At 45.1% G+C, this 19,163-nt stretch overlaps 1 protein-coding gene across 50 annotated transcripts in view; it reads right to left on the reverse strand.

The window, feature by feature from the left end:
* Positions 1 to 19,163, reverse strand: part of Cacna1c (calcium voltage-gated channel subunit alpha1 C) — a 733,897-nt gene that overhangs the window by 169,112 nt on the left and 545,622 nt on the right. For 36 of the 50 annotated variants that reach the window (XM_087182482.1, XM_087182581.1, XM_087182466.1 and 33 more), the window contains 2 exons: positions 14,154 to 14,257; positions 5,728 to 5,900 (listed from right to left, as the gene is read on the reverse strand). In XM_087182482.1, the coding sequence (XP_087038608.1) occupies positions 5,728 to 5,900; positions 14,154 to 14,257 (277 nt within the window). Of the gene's footprint in view, positions 1 to 5,727; positions 5,901 to 13,756; positions 13,861 to 14,153; positions 14,258 to 19,163 lie in introns of all 50 variants that reach the window. The other 14 variants (XM_087182459.1, XM_087182545.1, XM_087182505.1 and 11 more) reach the window with 1 other exon arrangement.

Genomic DNA, 19,163 nt, shown 5'->3' on the forward strand with positions numbered 1-19,163 from the left:
TCTCTGAAGAGCAGCTGGGTGTGGCGGGCAGATCCTTGGATGGGGAATCAGTAGGTCTGGGTCTGAGTTCTGACTTCTCCAATAATTAGTCCAGGTGTTTTTTTTTTCCCATCTCCAGCTACTGTTTCCTGGCCTGGTCTCTAAGGTAACTTCCCAGAGCTAAAGGACTCTGATTCAGATCAGCTGAGATTTACAGGGAGGCAGAGGAGCTATACCTGGGTCTGTACAATAGTCTGCCCTCACTGAGGGGCATGGCATCAGGATGGCTGTTGAAAGCATGACCACTTAAGAGTGTATGCTAAGAAGAGGATCAAAGAGAAAAACAAATGCCAGTTTTTCTAATTGTGCAATCTGAGCCAGATGCTACATGCAGTTCTGTCGTCAATACCCAGACATGTGGCTATCTTTGACCAGAAGCTAGGTCCAGGGAAATACTGACTATATTGGTTTAAAAAAAGTTTTTTTTTTTTAAAAAAGATCAAGTAACTATGCACATGTCCTTGACATGTCTATAATGTAAATTGATGATATTCAGATTACTGCTTACAAGCCACATGGGTTCCTCTCATGGGCAACCTGCAGCTCTCACAAACCCTCCAATTTCCTTCTTTCAATAAGACATTATCCCAGACTCTGTGGGGCATGCTGCAGCCATGTGGCTCTGTTGGTTAATGATGATTGCAACAGTGGCTCCCGAGTCACATAACTGAACACTACCAGGGTAAATGTTTAATCCTGCTTATCTATGTGGAAATTCAATGTTTTTGTTCTACCGTCTGTCTGTCTTTTATATGCTCATTCCCATAAATGTCTGTCTTAGACTGCAAGCTTTAGAAGGCTGAGACTGCATTTAAATCATCTTACTGACATGAAAGAGATTCCCATATGGATAGATATTTGATAAATTCGTTTTTAAAATCTTCTTGGGGAGGAAAAAGAAAGAAGAGAAGAAATTCCCATCTCTTTCTTTAGTCTCTCCTTTTAATGCCTGGCCTTTTATTGTATTTGACATTGGAGCAGGAAAATGGAGCCTGTCCCTTGGAGCGGTATGTCTCTACTGATGACAATGAACCCTGCGAGCAGGAACAGTTTTGCAACTGATTCCTTCAAAAGGGATGCTTTCTGTAGCCTGGAGAGGGGGAAGCAGTGACTAGAGTCCTAGTCTTCCTCCACAGAAGAAGTGCTTAGAGGCCAGGACCCATGTGTGGCTGTGTAGAAGGCTACAGTGCACACAAACCCCTTTCCTGCTTCTCTTTTGCCCTATTGGCTCTGAAGTGGCCCTTGAGTATCCTGTCCTTTTTCAGAGGCTGTTTGCTGACAGTCACAGTGGCAAGGCCCAATGCTGACACAGCTGCAGATGGGGACATGATGAAGGGCTGGACTCTGGCCACTGACCTCCTCAGGGCTACGGTCATGCTGGATCATGTGACTCTCCTCCTCTCTCCTCTAGTCTCATGATGGCCTCACTCCTCAGCTGGTTGGCAGCTGGTCCATGCTAAATGACTAGGAAGCCCGCAGAGCAGTGCTTGGTGCCATCCTAGGAACAATATAAACTCAAGAGACTCATCCTTTGCCATCAAGCTTCCGTCCCAACATCCCACCACCTAGCTCTTGTGAAGGGTCCCGGGAACCCTACATTGCTAAATCAGTTTCCAGTCCTCACCTTATTTAGCTTCCTGGCATCGCTGATAGTCCTTCCCCCACTTTCCTCCTAGCATTCCAGCCACGCCTTTATGTCTTTCTTGCTGGTTTTTCCTCATCATCCCAATTTCCAAACCCTGGAGGAGCCTTGCTCTCAGTTCTTGTATCTCATCTCATCTCATCTCTGTGTATACTCACTCCCTAGTGATCCTATCCAGACAAATGGTTTAAATATCTTTCACAGGTTGTTGATCCCCCAAATTATAATTCAGTCTGAAGAACACTCTCCCACCCTCAGATTTACTCTCCACTTCCTACTCAACATCTCTACTTGTATGTCTCATAAGCATTTTATACTTAAAGGTCTGAAATGTCTTTCTTCATATTCCTGCTCTCATACTAATTAGACTTATATTTTCTTTTGTCAATAAACGGCCATTCCATTCTTACACTGCTTTGGACTATCTGGAAATTCTCTCTCACATCCCATATCGGATACAGCAGCAAATGATGTCACCCTGAACTCTGACCTTATCACCTTCACTGTTGCCAAGACAAAGCAAAAATGATGCCCAAGGCACCAGCCTCTGACAGAACCCCTGGCCATGCTCTCGTCCATTCCATTCAGCATGTGGCAGCCAGAGGGATCCTGTGAGATGCGTGTCAAATCGTGTCACGTCGCCACTCAAAACCTCCAGCGGCCACTTGGCTCACTTCCAGCTCCAGTCAGTTCTCACAATAAGTTACGTGATCTTCTCCAGGGTCCCCTTAAAGATCATCTCCTACCACTTTCTGGTGCTTTCCTCTTGCCCCCTCACATCAGCCTCTCTCTGGGTTTGAGCTCAGACACTCCAGCCAACCTCCTGCCTAAGGGCCTTTTTACTGGCTTTCTCTCTGCCCGGGGTGCTCTTTTTTCAAATATCTGGATGCTTCCTTTCCTTGCCGCCTTCACATCTTGATTCAAATGCTACCTTCTCAATAAGCTATTCCCTTACTACCCCATCTAACACTACATTCTCTCAGTGCTGCTATTCCCTGTCCACAGTTTCTCCCAGCTGCTGGAGTAAACTGCATTTTCTCCATGATACTTAGCTCTTCCTAGCACAATAATTTATTGCCTCTCTCCTCACGACAGTACAAATTCCTCTAGGGCAGGGTTTTTAAAATTACTTTCTTCATTACTATATCACCAATCCCTAGAGAAGTGCCTAGCAGAGAGTAGACCTTCAGTTTGTGGATGGATGGACAGATGAACTGGAATACTGGCATCATCCTTCCTGATTATTTAGACAAATGCTATTTATTTATTTATTTATTTACTTATTTATTGCTTCTTCTTCTTGGTTATCTTCCAACCCATTTCTTCTACTTCCTCAGTGGCTTCATAGCTTTGTCTAGCAAAGCTATGACACGAATGACATGAATGGCGTCTGGAGTGTGCTGACAGACACACTGCCCAGGGTAAAAGCAGAGTCACCAGAGATACAATGAAATGATCAAACCTTTTTCCTTACAAAGACTATCCTTTGCTTCTGAGGTGAAAAGAACTGACCACATGGTAATCTTTTAAAATTTCAAAGGCTAAGATACTGCAGTAATTAAGACACATATCTAATTTGTAGGAGCATTTCTCCCCTTGTGTTTATTTCAAAGGGCAAACTATGAAGTTCCAAAGATAAGGATGTAGTTTTGAAGCCATAGACTTGTCTTTTTTGCAAGTCTATAAAGCCTCCAAATCCTTAATAAATGAATCACATCAACCTTACTTTTGATTGGACTTCCCAGTAGACACAGTTATTTGGACTCTTTTTCTCTGGCTCTCTTATTAAGTCTCACATTCCATTTCAACACATAAGTTGACTTGACTTTCCATACCTTGGTTTTGTGGATCTTTATTCCCTTGCCCCATCCTTTGAAACTGTCCTCCCAGCAATTCCACTCACAAAGAAGCCAGTCTTCATGAGATAAGACCGGCCAAGGACAAGAAGCAAGCCCCACAGGCTCCTTCAGCCACCAGAAAATGGTACAAGGGTAGAGGAAAAACAGAAACAGCCACTGGAGTCCAATCTTATCCATTTTCGGGCTTATGGAAATCTTGGCTGAGAGTCTGTCTATGGGGCAGGTCATTCATTATGCTCTTCCCAGAGCCTGGCCAGAAATTTGGGTAGATGGGCCTTGTCAGTGTGATCTCCTCCAGCAGCAAGGAATACTCCATGTTCTGAACTCTCTTTGGGATTTATGTATTCAGTGGGCAAGACAAAGAAGCTGCCCCTTGGAAGCTCTTGTGTTAGGCAGAGAACAGAATAGCTCTATGTCTCAGTGGATGGCCACTAGCTGCTCAGAAAGTACTGGGTATTGTGTGTTTTTAATAACACATGCTAAGAAAAGTGCTTATCACTATTAATCACTAGCAAGGGCTCTACTCTGAAGGAAGGTAGCGTGAGGAGCTGAGACATAAATTCCTGTGTTTTAGAGGTAAGCTTCTCTGTGGCTCACAGGCTAATTTATTTACCATACCATTCAGTGCCACAAACTAATCAACTACTTCACATTTCCATCAGCAGAGTAATGGAAGCTGTCAGGAATTCTTCCAGAAAGATCCTCAGTGGTGTCATTGCTCATTGTTATAATCCATCCAAAGCCCGTCTTCCAACTTGCAAAACTACTTAGTTGAGCATGAAGGCCTCCTTAGGTTATTAAATTATGTCTTACCAGTCTCTTGTTGTTTATGTATTTTAATTTTGCATCTGCACCTTGAGCAGAATTATCAGAAGGGGAGTAGTTGACAGGTTTATTAAATCAATCCATGACAAGGGAGCAGAAATTCTGTTCTGTTAACAGCTTTGGCTGTTCCCGTTTTTGCTGCCTTTTTTTGTGTCCCTTTCTAATTTTTAGCTTCCTGTCTTCCCTTGCATGGTTCCACACACAAATGTTCTGCTTGGCTCTTTAATCTGTTTGATTCCTTGACTACTCTAGAGGCCCAGTGTTTAGAAACTTGTTTTAAACTGGGCTGTAAGAAGACAGAAATATACCTATTCAGACATGTGCAATGAAAGAGAGATATTCCACCCAGAAAGAGGAGGAGAAGTGTGGTCAGAGTCACAGAGAGCAAGGTCAAGGAGATACAGAGTAGTTATAGCTAAGCCAATGTTCCTGACCCTTACTGTGCATCACACCTGAGGGACCTGTGAACCCACAGCTGCTGGGCACCACCCCTGGAGTTTCTGAGTCAGTGCTTTTGAGCAGAGGCCCAACAGTTTCATTTGTAACAAGTTTCCAGGTGCTGCTGTTGTTGCTGCTGGTCGAGGGGCCACCTGGGCTAATCTGCTAAGTGCCTGGATTGCCATGATTCATCATCTTCAGTACATTTGTCAGTTCAGAGCATCTATTGCTCTCGTTTCTATCCCAGCTACAGCCTATCCACCAGTCTGCCACAGGAAGCCCCAGAGGAAGGGATCTGGCTTAATTTCTATAATCTAGTTGCATTCTGTCAAATACGACTGGGCTTCTCCCAGTCTTCTCATTTAGCATTTCCTGGCTCCTTGAATCTAACCTACTTTAAGAGAAACTTTTTTTTTTGGTACCAGGGATTGAACTCAGGACCTTGTGCTTGTGAGGCAGGCGCTGGAACCACTGAGCTAAATTCCCGGCTCCTAAGAGAAACTTTTGACTCCTTTCCTATGGGAAAGCTCAGTGATGCCTAGAAGTTTACCACAAAGAGAGAAAGAGCCCAAAGTTCCAGGTAGCTGCATGGTGGAAATTGTTTCTTTTGAATAAGCCTAGGGTAGGAAACCTGCATGAGGAGGACATGTGATTTAAAAAAAGACTTCACCTTAGCAAAATTTCAACTGTCTTTTCAGGCCAAAGATTCTAAAAGAAACATGAAGGTTATAGATTAGGAACAATTATTTCCCATCTGTGACTAATTCCTATCAGTAGCAAATAATTGCAATCAGTGAGACAACGGTAGCTCCAGGAAGACAGTCTATGGACTGTGAAGAAAGGTCAGTGGGGAACATTTTTGTTGACCTGGTTCTGTCTCTTGTCACCCAGAACCCAGCCCAAAGACAGAAGATGGCTGCTCACTGTTTCGGGGTTTCTCCTCATCCATGCCTTCGTCTTCATTCTCTGGGTCGATGTCTTCTGCCTGAGTGATCCAGTCGAGGTAGCCTTTGAGATCTTCCTCCAGCTGTTGTTTCTCTCGAAGCTTTTGGAAATCTCCCCGAGCCTTGGCCTTCTCTCTCTCTTTGGAAAACTCTCTGATGAGAGAGAGGAGTGGGCGGGCAGGAGCGTGCAGAGAGGGGTCGGGCATGGGAGGGGAGATGGAGATGAGGAGAGATGAAGTGAGCGTTAATGGCTTTGCACTGACAGCCCTGCGCGCGCCCCTCCTGCCCACAGCGAGTCTTCACTAGTCAGCTCAGCTTTAGTCCTCAGGCTCACACAGACGGAAGAGTCACTCAACAGGATGCTCTTCACCCAGGCCACGAGTGTCTAAGGGGATAGGCAAAGTCCATTTTGCTTTTTTCTAGATCATGATCATAGGCTTTGCTTTTTAATAATGTTCTCCAAAGACCTATTACCCTGTTCCACACAGTAACTAAAAAGCCCTCCGTGACAGTTATGAGGCAAGTGCTTTCATTCCACCAAGTAGTGGGTGGCAATTGAAACAAGTCTCACAAGACTCTTCAGGTGACACAGGTGTGAGGACTGGCAATGTACCGGAGCCCACTCACTCACACCAGTCCTGAGAGTCGATTGCACAAGTGTCTTCCCAACCCTGGCTTCCCTTCAGTGACGTCTCTTTGCTAGCTTGAAATATGCTATGTTGGGAATATTTACCTCATAGAAATTGGCAAATAATCTAGAGCAGGCTTTTCCCCAGCACACCACTGACTTAGGATCCAGTAGATTAAACCCTTCAATTTCTGTTTTCATTCTTAAGAGTTTCGCTTGCCACACTTAGCGTTCCTGGAATGATTTCTAATCTAGGGACGGCTCTTATCCACATGGAGCCCAATAAGGTTTCCAAACACAAGAAAATGTCCTGGAGGGCTTACCCTTTTGTTTTAAAAATCCAATCAGAATAGAAAAATATATAAAATCAAGTTGATATCAAAGTTAAATGATGCATTCAGTTTAGAGTAATAATGAGTAGCAATTGGAATTGAACTGGGGTTTCCTGGAAGAAGGGATACTGAAAAAGTTCTGACAGAATGGCTGTTTCTTTGATATTATTTGTGATTTGGTCCTTTGTTTTCTGACTTTGAATTCCCTGAGGAAGGAGAGGGCTGGCAGCAGAAGGCAATGAACAAGGGTAGTTCTCAACTCTCAAAGCCTTTTTCTTCCAAAATAGGTAAATAAGCTGTTGTTGCTTGTTTGTTTTGTTCTTTTGTTGTGTTGTTTTCTGTCTTTTGATGGGCAATCTATGGGAAATGGGGCCCTTGTGCATGTGCGTGCTGTGTGTGTGTGTCTGTCCACCCAGTCACTGGTCACGATTCCTCTTTCTCTCATCTGTAAGGCCCTGGTGCAGGGCAAGAGGTTGTTAAAATGACCTTGATGAAGTTTTTTGCCCTAGCCAAGAACTTGATAGGAAAGGCTCTTTGGAAGGAAGGATGGCACCCACAAGCCTTTGTGCGAGGGGAGAGTGCAAAATACTTAGCTCTTAAATCCACTGTTATGTAGCAGTGATGCTATTACCATGTAACCGCCTAGCGCTTGCATTTGCCTATAGAGCTTAGGAGAGCAGATTTGAACAGTCATCATTATGGTGAAATAGGAGTGGGGCTGGGGAGAGGTCTAGGGAATTTGTAATTGGGAGAAGGTGGGGGTTCTCCAGCTAATGCGTTCTCTTCAACTGCTGCCTTAATGATGCTCTGGTTTGGATTGAATTTTCTTCTTAAATTTGATTGAATCCAATTCTAATTGGATTGAACTTGCTATTTCTTGGGCTTTCTGCCAACCAGCGGGTACCTTCGTTTCCTTCCCAAGGACTTTCATGCCAGGGAAAAGGGGGCAGATTGACAGCTCACAATGAATATGGGAGCCTTCCTTGCTTTGCTCTTGCCCTGATTTTGCTGGTGGGGAGTGGACACGGACAGATGCTGGCTCCTCCTTCCCCTGAACCTCATAGTCCTGATCTTGCTCTTTGGGGACAGAAATTTCAGCAAACATTTCCCTCCTGATGCAAAGCAATTCTAAAAGCTGCCTTTCCAGACCCTCTCTGGCTGTCTTTCTGCCCACATCCATTTGCATTCTCTGTCCTTTTCCCTGGAGTGGGTGTGATGTCGTAAGGAAATGAATTGCTAAGGGTTCATTTGAGCTCTTTTGGATAATTTTCCAGTCAAATCTAAGTTCTGGTCATGAAACATCTACCCATTCTCTTTTTGGAGTTGGGAGAATAGATCAGGGATCCAGTTGGGCCAGTCTTGCTTTAATAGCATGTGCCTTGCAGAAGAAAAGCTCACCTTTTGTATTCCAGGGAAACTAAAATGAACATCCATACAGAGGAAAGAAAGATGAGGTGTGTGGATGACCCTGACTGTCCTTCCCATATTTTATCTGGTAGAGGAGAGACATGATTTGGGGACAAAGAGGGCTGGAGAGGAGACACAGCAGTTCTGTGGCATGGGGCTCCTGTTGAGCAGAGGGCATAACCAGGCTTGTGGCCAACAGAAGGTTTACCACGTTTTCCCCCATGGGGCCCCACGAGGCAAGGGATATGCTGGGTGGCAGTGCCTGGCTCTCTTTATCTTCCTGCCTGGATGCCAGCCATGAGCCTGCTCTGGGGACTGAGCTAATGAAGATGTGAAGTCCCAGCCTGATGGGCTGTGCCGGGCACAAGGACTGAGTTGGTGAGACAATCGGTCACTGCTGCAAGATTTGTTATAAAGCAGGAGTGTATACCTCATCAGCAATGGCCAGTATGAAAAATGAGGGGTGGCATGGGGGTCCAGGGGCTGGTGCTCTGTCACATAAAGCATGCACCAGGAGGTAACTGGAAAATCCAATCAATACCAACCACTGAGGCTCTAGACCCTCTGATAATCAATATAGTCAATCCTCATTATTTGAGGCTTCCATATTTACAAATTTGTCTACTCACTAAAATTTATTTGTAAGCCCCAAATCAATACTCATGGCACATTCACAGTCATTTGTGGACATGCACAGATAGTTAAAAAAAAAAAAAAGTCCACCTGTTCGCTGCTAAGGTCAAACAAGGTGACACTCTACTTTATTAAGTTCTCATAATGTAAACAAATGTACTTTTTACAGTCTATTTAGTGTCATTGTTTGAATTTTTGTATTTCAAGTTGTTCCTAAACATAGTTTTAAAGTGCTATCTACTGTTCCCAAGGGCAAGAAGTGTGTGATGTGCCTTACAGAGGAATATGTGTATTAGACAAGCTTCATTCAGGCAGACCTGACAGTGTTGTTGGCCATGAGTTTAGTGTTAATGAACTGATGACAGATACTAGATAAGATGTCTTTAAACAGAAACACCTATAAAGTAAAGTTATGTATTGATTAGTTGACAACATGTTGAGACTAGAGGCTTGCAGGAACCTAGCCCTATGTTTCCTCTAGGATCAATGATTTGGTAGTCACTAATTGAGTGTCCATAGCAACTTTACAGAGCATAACTACTGTGAATAATGAAAACTGGCTACATGTGTTGCCATTTATTCTGCTGCCACCAACAGGTCATATGTGTCTGGCCTTTGTTTGCTTCCTGCTTACCTGGATATTGTCTGAACTGTGGTACAGGGTCCAGCTATACGCCCAGGTTGTAAAATGCCCACTCATCAGGTTCTCTGCTTTCTTTGGACCCATTGCCCAGCGGGTAAAAGGGTAGATTGTTACCCATGTAAGAGATCCTGGGCCTTTTGTCAACCAAAGGCACATATGAAGCTCCCTGTCTGTTATCATTTAAAAATAAAAAGTAATTGGATCCCAGAGTTCAGACTTCCACTTGATAAAGGCTTCACGTGCAATTTCAAGACTCTCATTGTCATTGTTGTTATTTTAATCCTAAAAGGCTGGAGATTGAGATTCTGGACGGAAAAGTAATTATAGCCCAATTATTATTCATACAAATGCTAAGTTTACTACGACCTGCACATAGTTGATGTGAGGATTAACAGATAACAGCATGGAAAGATTTTGAAAAGATCCAAGAGCTGTGGGCTCTTCTCACGGACTCTATCTGGCCTTGTCAGAAGTAGGTGTTCTGAGTATGTGAATGTTCAGATGAAGGATACCTAACCCTCTGGTGACCAAAGTCTTTGAATTTCTACCTTGTTAATGGAAACTTTATAGAACATGATTCTCTACTTTCACGAGAAGAACACATCAAGCACAATGTAACCTTTCCTTGAGGGCTGAAGGGCATAATTTATGAGGATGAGTTGGTGTACTGGGCTATAGAAGTATTATCCTTAAGTGATGGATGTAGAGTTCCACCTGCCTCCCCCTGCCAGAATGCCCCAGCCTGCAGTGCTGCTGAGCTGGTCCTGCTGATTCTCAAGGCCAGTGAGAAGTGCAGGGCTGCAGGCCACTGTGCTGATGAACCTGCACTGCTGAAGCTCCCAGGTGAGTCTTTGTGGCTTCTTCCTGGGATTCTCTGTCCTGTCTTCTGCTGCCTGTCTTTCCCTTCACCCACTTTGGCTTCTATCTTTCACCTCCCACTTCCTGGATGTAATTTACAAGCAAGGCATCAACCAGTCAGATGGGTTAGAAAGTGAGTATACCATGAAGGTTAGAGACAGAGGCCATGGGTTCCCACTGCTTGGCTCAGCCCTTTGTTTTCACCTGTTGGGATAGTTTCCTCTTCCATCCCTTACTCTCCTCTGCAGAATGGAGATATGAATAGCATCCAGCGTATAGAGTTGTCATTGCATTAAATGAGCTAACCTGCTGAAATGCTGAGCACAGAGCCTGGCACACATCGGTAGTAACTGTTCCTGCTGTCCTAGTGCCAGTGAATTTCAGGGGGCTCTGAGTCACTTTTGAATGCTTCTGGAAGGTTGGCTTAATCAGAAGTCTGACTGATGAATAAGTGGGTGTTTTGTTGCATTCTTGGGGTGACTATTACAATGATGTCCTGACCAATCAAGACGCTGACTTGAAGCCATTGCCACCATGGGGCTGGCCAACCGAAGCCTGCTTGCAACTTTTTTGTTGCTGCATGAGCCCAGGGCAGTGCCTCCAGAGTGGCCAGCCCTTGACAAATTATGAGAGGCCTCCCTAAGCCAAGAAAGGGGAGATATTTGCCCATAGACACCTTTTTGCCTGAGAAGAGGATCTATCAATGATTCTGGAGTTGCGAGGAGAAGAGTCGTTCTGGGAATGGTCAAGCAGCAGTGCTGGGCTAATCTTCAGAAAAAAACAACACTGTATGGACTCAAAGGTTCACAGTTTCAGAGATGAAAGAGCCTTAATGTTTCTGTTCTGTTCTCCACCAACTAATACTTTTGAAGCTTCTTATGGTGCCACATGGAAGGTTGAGGCAGAAGGATCACAAGTTTGAGCTCAGCCTGGGCAACTGAGCAATTTATTGAGACCATGTCTCAGGAAAAAAAAAGGTTGGAGGTGTAGCTTCAGTGCAAAGGTCCTGGGTTCAATCCCCAGTGCCACCCCCCACACCCACACGCTCAAAACCCCAACATTTTTTAGTATTACTAAGACCAGGTATTGGATGGGGTGTTTTTACACATTCTAACTCATTTGGACTGAGCAAGACCAAGACATGGCTTCAAAATTATTTTTCTCTACCATCAGCAGCTGCTGTCTTTGATTTCTGTGCTTTGACGTCACCAGGAAGGCCACTCCTCTGGTTGAGGTGAGAACAACTATGGACAGATGTTCTGCTCAAGGACGGCCCATGGCCTAGTCCTCATTCTCCATGTCAGATTCCCGGAGGAATCTTCCTTGCTCAGATTTGATTCTTAATCTCTGGGAGAAGACAGTGAAATTCTGTATTTTAAAGGCTAAGAGCTCTGGCTTATGTTACAGTCCATGCTTATTTAACATAAATCTAGTGGGCAGTGATGGGAAGATGGGAGCCAACGCTGCCCCTGAATTCTGTTTCTGTTTCTGCTGTTCACCAGCAAAGTGACATCCAGCAAGTCACCGAACACCTCTGGGTTCACGTTCCTCATCTTTAAAAAGAAAGGATGGAGTAGCTGTAGCACTGATGATTGCATTCAGTGATTCTAGTTGGATAGGCACAAAGTAAACAGTAATCACTGCAACGACAGCACTGTTACTGAGTACTTACGACACAGTACTTCACATAAAGGATCTCATTGTACCAGCACAGTCACCCGTGAGTTGGTGTTATCATTTTCATTCTGTCAGATGGGAAACTAAGGGTTAAAAGGTGAAGTTACAGCCAGTCATTCTATCATGTCAATACTTGTGAGGCTGAGGCAGGAGGATTGTAAGTTCAAGGCCAATGTGGGCTACACAACAAAAACTTGTCACACATAGGAAAAAAATACAGTGAAGTTGTTCCGAATCCAGCAAGTGTAGAGGCGGAGGGCCAGGGTCCTCAAAATTTTTGTCTTCGACTGTGAAAATGAACTTGATTTTTTTTTTTTTACAGTTCTGTCCTTGGAGATCCACATATAAACACAGGGCCATTTTCTTGTGTTGGAATGTAAAAATGAAAATCCCTCTAACCTCCTGAGTCAGGGGCTTCTATTGTTCTGTTTATCATTTTTTAATCCCCGAGGGAAGACACTAACTAGTCTCCTGTGTGGCTTCATTTTGGCAAAAGGCACAATGCCTTCGAGGGCTCTGATGGGCCATCAGCCAGGGAAGGTGAGGAGGAGGAGGAGGAGGAGGAGGAGGCAGATTCTTTCCTTCACCCAGTTTCCATAGTGAACCCTGCACCTTGCGTCACATTTGGCTGCTGCAAGAGGCGGCAGCAGCTCTTCCCAGTTTATGCGCTAAATGGAAACTATCAGCACCCACTCTCCTCATGCCTGGAATCCTCCAGTGCTAATGTCCCTACAGGCCTAGGAAAGATTATCAAGGCAGGTGGCCTGTTTCAAGCAGAGCAGGAAGATGAATCCCCCACCCCCATGTAGCAAAGGCAGAAGAGTGGGTCAGCCACGAGTGAGTCACCAGGAGCATTTAGGTGTCAGGCCTTGGCATGGCTGCTGTGGGCTGATGAAGAAGAAAATGGTTTGAGGACACACTCTTAGTCCCTATGGTGAAAAGGGGGTTGTCCTCAGAGCTACTCAGTGCCCTGGCTACATACCACTCTGTCACTTTTAACTTCATTGAGCAATGGCAGAAATCAGGTAGATTTTATATTTATACCAACTAGATAAATTTAAAGGAAAGCAAATCTCATCTCTTCTATTCCCAAATACCCTATACTTTTAAACAGTGAAGCATCCTTTCTACTAAGAAAAGGAAACATCAGTGATGGACTGACTGCTGAGCCTAGGAATCAACAATGAAGAGAATTAGATTTTTAGTCTGTATTTCTTTCTATCTCTGTGTCTATCCCCCCGCCCCGTGTTGGGGATCAAACCCAGGGTTTTGTGCATGCTAGGCAAGTGCTCTACCTCTGAGCTGTACCCCCAATTATACTAATCTATCCTATGCTAGCCTCCTCACTGCAGAATAAAGGTGATCTAAAATCTTTCCCGTTAGGCTCCAAACAATAACCGGTTCATGTTATTAGGCAAGGACTTATCTGCAAGGCTGCTATGCATGTTTAAAGCAGACGGTATATGGATCCTCCTTCAGATTCTTGCTGCCAAGCCTTTCTACTCAAAAGTCTCACCTTTCTGCTCTTAGGCTGGGGTCATTAAGATACAAGAGAAGCATCTTGCCTAACTGAGCAGCTCCTTGGGGCTGGGGAATGGGAGAATCCACAAGGAGATGGGCAAGAACGGGTGTCTCTTCTCCCTTGTCTACCTGCACTCTGGTGGATTTGACTCTTTTCCCAGCCAGGCCAAGGACGTTCACTTCAAGGCTCCCAAGATGACCCCTTACCCCAGGTTCATCAGAGGCAGAAAAAGAATAGAGCCAGGAATAGCAGAAAGAATAAATAAAAATAAATGGAAAAATCAAGACCTTTTTCTTTGGTCCTGCTTACCCGCTAAGAACACCGAGAACCAAGTTAAGTACAAAAAATGACCCTATGATGATTAGTGTAACAAAATAGATCCAGGGCCAGTCCCTTCCTACGGCATCATTGACCTGGAAGAACGGAATGATAGTTAGTGAGGCACACACAGCAACCGAGCAGGGCCGAGCGCCCACCGCCGGCTACCCAGATGCTGATAAAGCAGCACTGGGACCGGGGATCCTCAGGGTGCAAATCAAAGGCCAAATAGCCTGCCCAACTGATGGGCCAGAATTTGGGTTGAATGGAGACTTTTTCTTCGGTTTTTCTGGACCTGTTAGGCCCTGAGGATCTTGGGTTGCTCACAATGGGGCCTGGGACCTTGCTCAGCTGCACTGTAAAGAGCATGTAGAAACAGTCAGCTTACCCGCTCAACACACCGAGAACCAGATTTAGAACGAAAAAGGATCCAAAGATGACCAGACTGACAAAATACACCCAGGGTAACTCATAGCCCATAGCGTCCTGCATCTGGAAAGATGAAGGAAAGTTAGGAAAGAAAGAAAGCAGAACTGAATTACAGTAAAGAGGGAGGTGGAAAGGTGTGGACAGGTCTGCAGGAGAAAAATGGGGCTGACCTCGGCTTTCATTTATGTGGATTAGGATCTACCACTGCCATGGGCATGGTCTTTATTCAGAACACTTCCCTGCAGGGCCTTTGTTGGCTCTGTCTCAAGAGGTATCTTGCCTGGCTCTGTCTGTTGTTTATTTTCTAGAAAAGAAAATTTTCTCCAGTGTTTTGTATTCACTTGTCTAAGAAGGTGGATCAGCTCACAAACAATTCCTTCAGCATAGGATGAGGTTAGATCAGTTGGGGATATGTGGCCATAAATCTTCCATTGTACGCCGAGGCACTGTGCCCTCAGCATCTGAAGTGGGTCAGCTTTGACTGACAGAGCTGAAGACTGAGCCTTATAAGCTGTATAAAGAAGGAGATCTTCCTACAGGCCGTGCCCCGTGGGCCATGCCCAGAATCTGGAATCTCAGCACCTGATGTTCACGACAGACCACAGTGGGAAGACAGCTTTCATGGTTTATGTAGTCAAAGAAAGGGCTCTGTCCCTACTACCACACCCTCCATTTCAGTTCTTAACGTGAAGCTGGGCCTGTAACTCACAGGATGATGGAGATGCTCCATGACAAATCCCTACAGAGCTTGGAGGCAGTGATGCGCCTGGGCTAGCTCCTGTGGACTGTGGGAAGCTCACTGTGTCTCTTGCCAACTCTTCCCAACTTCATGTTCATATCTGGTGGAAGTATTTACATCACAGAAATGGGCAAGGACAAGTTATAGAGCAGGGTTTTTATCACAGAGGAAATTTTATTCTAATTTTGTTTCTCCAATCTATTTCTTATGATGCTTTCTGAGTAGACTAAGTAAGGTTTAATCCAAGCATTTTAGCGAATGAGCCCAACAATGTCTTTGTGAAATTAGTTGACAAAACCCTAAATTCTTAAGAATCAAACTTTCTGAATGGTTTACATCAGTGGTCCTCGAAGTGTGGCCCTAAGCACAGGCGGCAGCATCAGCAGCATCACGAACTTGTTTAAAATGTGTATACTTGGGTCCCACCTGAAACTCTGGGGATGGGCCCAGCAACCCATGTTTTCAAAAGCCCTACAGGTGATTCCTCATGGAAGTGTGAGGACCACTGATCTACATCATTCTCTCCAAACCGATTTGCTACATTATGGCCACCATGCTGCATCCTTAAGCACCACAGTGTTGCTCAAAGCATGGTCCCAAGACCACCAGTACCAGGATCGTTTGGAGAACTGATAAAGCAGATTTCTGGGCCCTGTACCCGCACAGATCTCATTTGGCTCATAAATTTGAATGGTAACCACCCCGAGTGATTCTAAAGCGTACTAAAATTTGATGATCACTGTTGAGATTTCTATGCCATGTGCCTCAAATGAGTTACAGGTGTGCTGGGATATTAAGGTCCTCAGGCCTCAGGACTTGTCACATGCTGAACCACTTTATCCATTAATTGAAGTGTGCTGCTAAACATGATGTTCTTTGTGTACTGTGAATAAAAAAAACTGAGAAATAGTGAGAGCCCTACCTATTCTGATTGGTTTGAAGTGTTACCTCCCAATATATTCCTTACAGATCTATTAATACCAAATGTTACTACTGCTTTTTGGTTAGAGAATTCCACTAAATGTAGTCAGAGTGCATAGTGCAAAAATTATACCTGCAGATCACTAGTTTGAACTGGTGTGGAAGAGAAGTGGACATCCTAACATATGTCCACCTAACCATGTCACAATTAAATGCAATTCAATGTGAATTTATTGAGCATTGTCATTCCACACACTGCCCTATTTCCTCCCTAGCATGTATCATTTTATAACTGTGTAATTTAGTTTCTCATTACATTTATTATTCACTGTTTGCCTTCCACGCCAGGAGGTAAGCTGCTCCAGGACAGGTGGCTTTTGTCTGTTTTGTTCCCTGGTGAATCCCACATACTGGAACAGTGCCTTGCATGGAACAGGTACTCAGTAAAGCTTGTGGAGAGAGTGAATGAATTTAAGATGTGCTAGGTGCTGTGATGTAAACAGGAAGCCTTTGCTAGCAGGAGAGACATGTAAAGAGCAACTGTAAAGACACAGAGGTAAAGGCAGTTGTAGGGGGAAGGAGGGAAGAGTGGCTGTGTAAAGGCTGAGCAAGCCAGGGCTGGATCAGGCAGGACAGTGTGAACTTTGCATTGTAGAGTCACCAACAGAGCAGGAAGGAAGCCCAGAGCCCATGTAAGCCTGTGACGGGAACAGGGGTTTCCTAGGAACTTGGCCATTGTTAAAAATAGAGCATACAGCTGTAAAGCCTTCCCTGCTGTGGGATGAAGGATTTTCTCAGTGGCAGAACTATTAAAATATCCAGCAACATAGCAGCTGCTAGGCAAGGCAGGGCAGAAGGTCTTCATATGTGGACCATGTCCTCAGCACAGGGAGCCTGGGAACTTCCTTCGGCCAGAGGAACTGTTGGAACCAAAAGAGCAAAGGAAAGCAGACCAGTGGAGGGAAGTTCAGTAAATCTTCACCACCAGGACAAGGAAAACAAAACCATACCAACACAAGCTAGGGTAGGGTTGGTGACGTGAGGCTAGGGAGAAAGGCATAGGAACCACGTGGCACAGCCATGGCAGCCTTATAACACCAGGGCTGTGTGCCTCACAGCATCACGGGGACGGTGAGGTGACTACTTGCCTTCTCTTAGCAGTGGTCATGTTACAGCCTGTGTTTATCCACCAAGTGTTTACTGAGTATCTTTAATGTGTGAAATGTGGGTTTTGTGTCAGACTCTCTCCTACACCGAAAGCAATGGAAAACAGGGAGAAAAACAGCCCTGAGGTAGAGTCCCAGGCATCTGCCAAGAGCTTCTACGGGAACCTGGAACCAGGTCTTGAGTGTCCTTTTAGCTTTTCCTCTCTAGATGATGTCCTGCTAATGAGGGGCACAAGTGGTCCTCTCTTTTTCTTCTAAATTGGTGCTTCTTTACTTTCTTGAGATGATGAGAGGTCAGGAAAAGCATGAACACTACAGACTCTCACTAGAACAGATGCACATCCACACAGCTTTCTGTACACAAGCCTGAGGTACACTGGCTCCCTGATGTTCATGCCTGGACCCTGTGTTACTGTGGTCACCAACTGGTTTGTTCTATACAAAACTCAGAGGAGACCTCTCCTTATATGTAGGTGAGGGGATCCCTGGCAGCAGAGGTCTGTTTCAAGCACATTCCCTCTTCTGTCCCTGGATCACAGATCCTTTTGGCAGGGCAGTTGGGAGCAGCTGGCGCCAGGAGGTTCCCAGGTGCACCATGGTTCATCTTGCAGGGCTGCTTCCAGAGCCAGGGAAGATGGCAAGTGGGAGGGAGGGCTGCTTGTGCTCCATCAGCCTCCCTGGAACGAAATCTTCCCACACTGGTTCCCCACATCCCCTAAACCTAGTGAGCATTTTATTTCATCAAAACCACAGTACTTCTAGCCACACAAACCCAGGAGCTCTAGAGATTCCCTTTAGCCCTTGATTAGTTTTCGATTCTTTCTGTGCCACACATAAGCTTGGTGGCTTCACATCCTTAAGGAGCTCAAGTGGATGGAGCTACACATATGAAGGTCACTGTCCTATGGACAGCCAGGCCATATGGAGAAAAAATAGTCTTCTCCTTTCCTGTTGCCCTACATTTCCTGTTTCTACATTTCTGCTTTGGTCCCTTCCTTGGCTGTGGATGGTCATTTTAGAGGTTCAAGGTGGGGAACAGCAGATGAGGGGTGGGAGAAGGAATAGTTAAGAGATTAAGGAGCATCTAAGGTGGTCCTAAGAATCCTGCCACTGCCTGGTAGGCAACACACAGCAGCTCCCAGATTCTCTGGTCTGCCAGGCTCAGGTCTGAAGGTCAGGTTTCCCTTTCGTTTTCTCTTTTACTTTCTCCTCTTTATTCTGGGGCACCTACTTCTGGGACAGACTGGGTAGAGAGCACACAATGCTGGGTGGCTCTGAAGTAGGGTGATGCCTGGAGAGATGAGATTGATGTCTTAAATCAGCTGGAATAGAGTTATTAAAAAGCGAAAGAATAAAGTCATATTTTAAAAATGAATCATATTGTTGGCACTTTTATTTAGAGGTGGAAAAAACGTAGGTCTTCTCAAACCATTAAGCTATGGAAGGAAGCTATGTGGTCTCCCTACGGAAGGCAGAGAGCAGTGTCTTGATGCACCCTCTGCAGCCATCAGGGGTCCAGGCCCAGCAACTAACAGGATGACCCCTGGCTTTGCTGACACACAGCGTAGTAGTCCGAGAATCTTGGGCAGAAATAAGAGGGCATCGAAAGAAAAATACCCCTCTGAAACCAGAGTCTCAGTCCTCCAAGGGAACTTCAGCCTTAAACTGTCAAATCCACCATTCATTTTTCCCAAAAAGAAAAATAAGAGGAACAACACCTCCCTGGCTTTTCCTCAAAGGCCAGCCTTGATCCTGTTTTCCGTGGGTTTCCACATGTGTGGCTTCTCTTGTAAGGTTCTTGGTATAGACACTAGGGATCCAGAAAGACTAAATAGCTGCAGCGAGTGCTGACAGAGAAGCCATTTGCCATCAAAAGTCAGGATGTATAAGCCCATAAAAGTGACAGTGCTTTCCACAGAGTGTCATTAGAGGTCATGATTGGCTGCCAGTAGATGCCAATCAGCCCAGATCATGGGCTTGATACATCGGTGACTCTTTGTGACCTGTGCCACCTTGCTTGTCAGGACACGAATGTCCACTTGTGGGTCACTGAGTGAGCAGCAAGTGTGCAAACGGTCTCAACTGACTCCCTTCCAGCCCTATACCTGATCACTGTTGTTCACTAAAGACTCATGAATGTCCC

The sequence above is a fragment of the Heterocephalus glaber genome, unplaced genomic scaffold, assembly GCF_053883595.1.
Source record: "Heterocephalus glaber isolate CG9 unplaced genomic scaffold, H.glaber_assembly_v1.0 deba00000281, whole genome shotgun sequence".
Lineage (NCBI taxonomy): Eukaryota > Metazoa > Chordata > Mammalia > Rodentia > Bathyergidae > Heterocephalus > Heterocephalus glaber.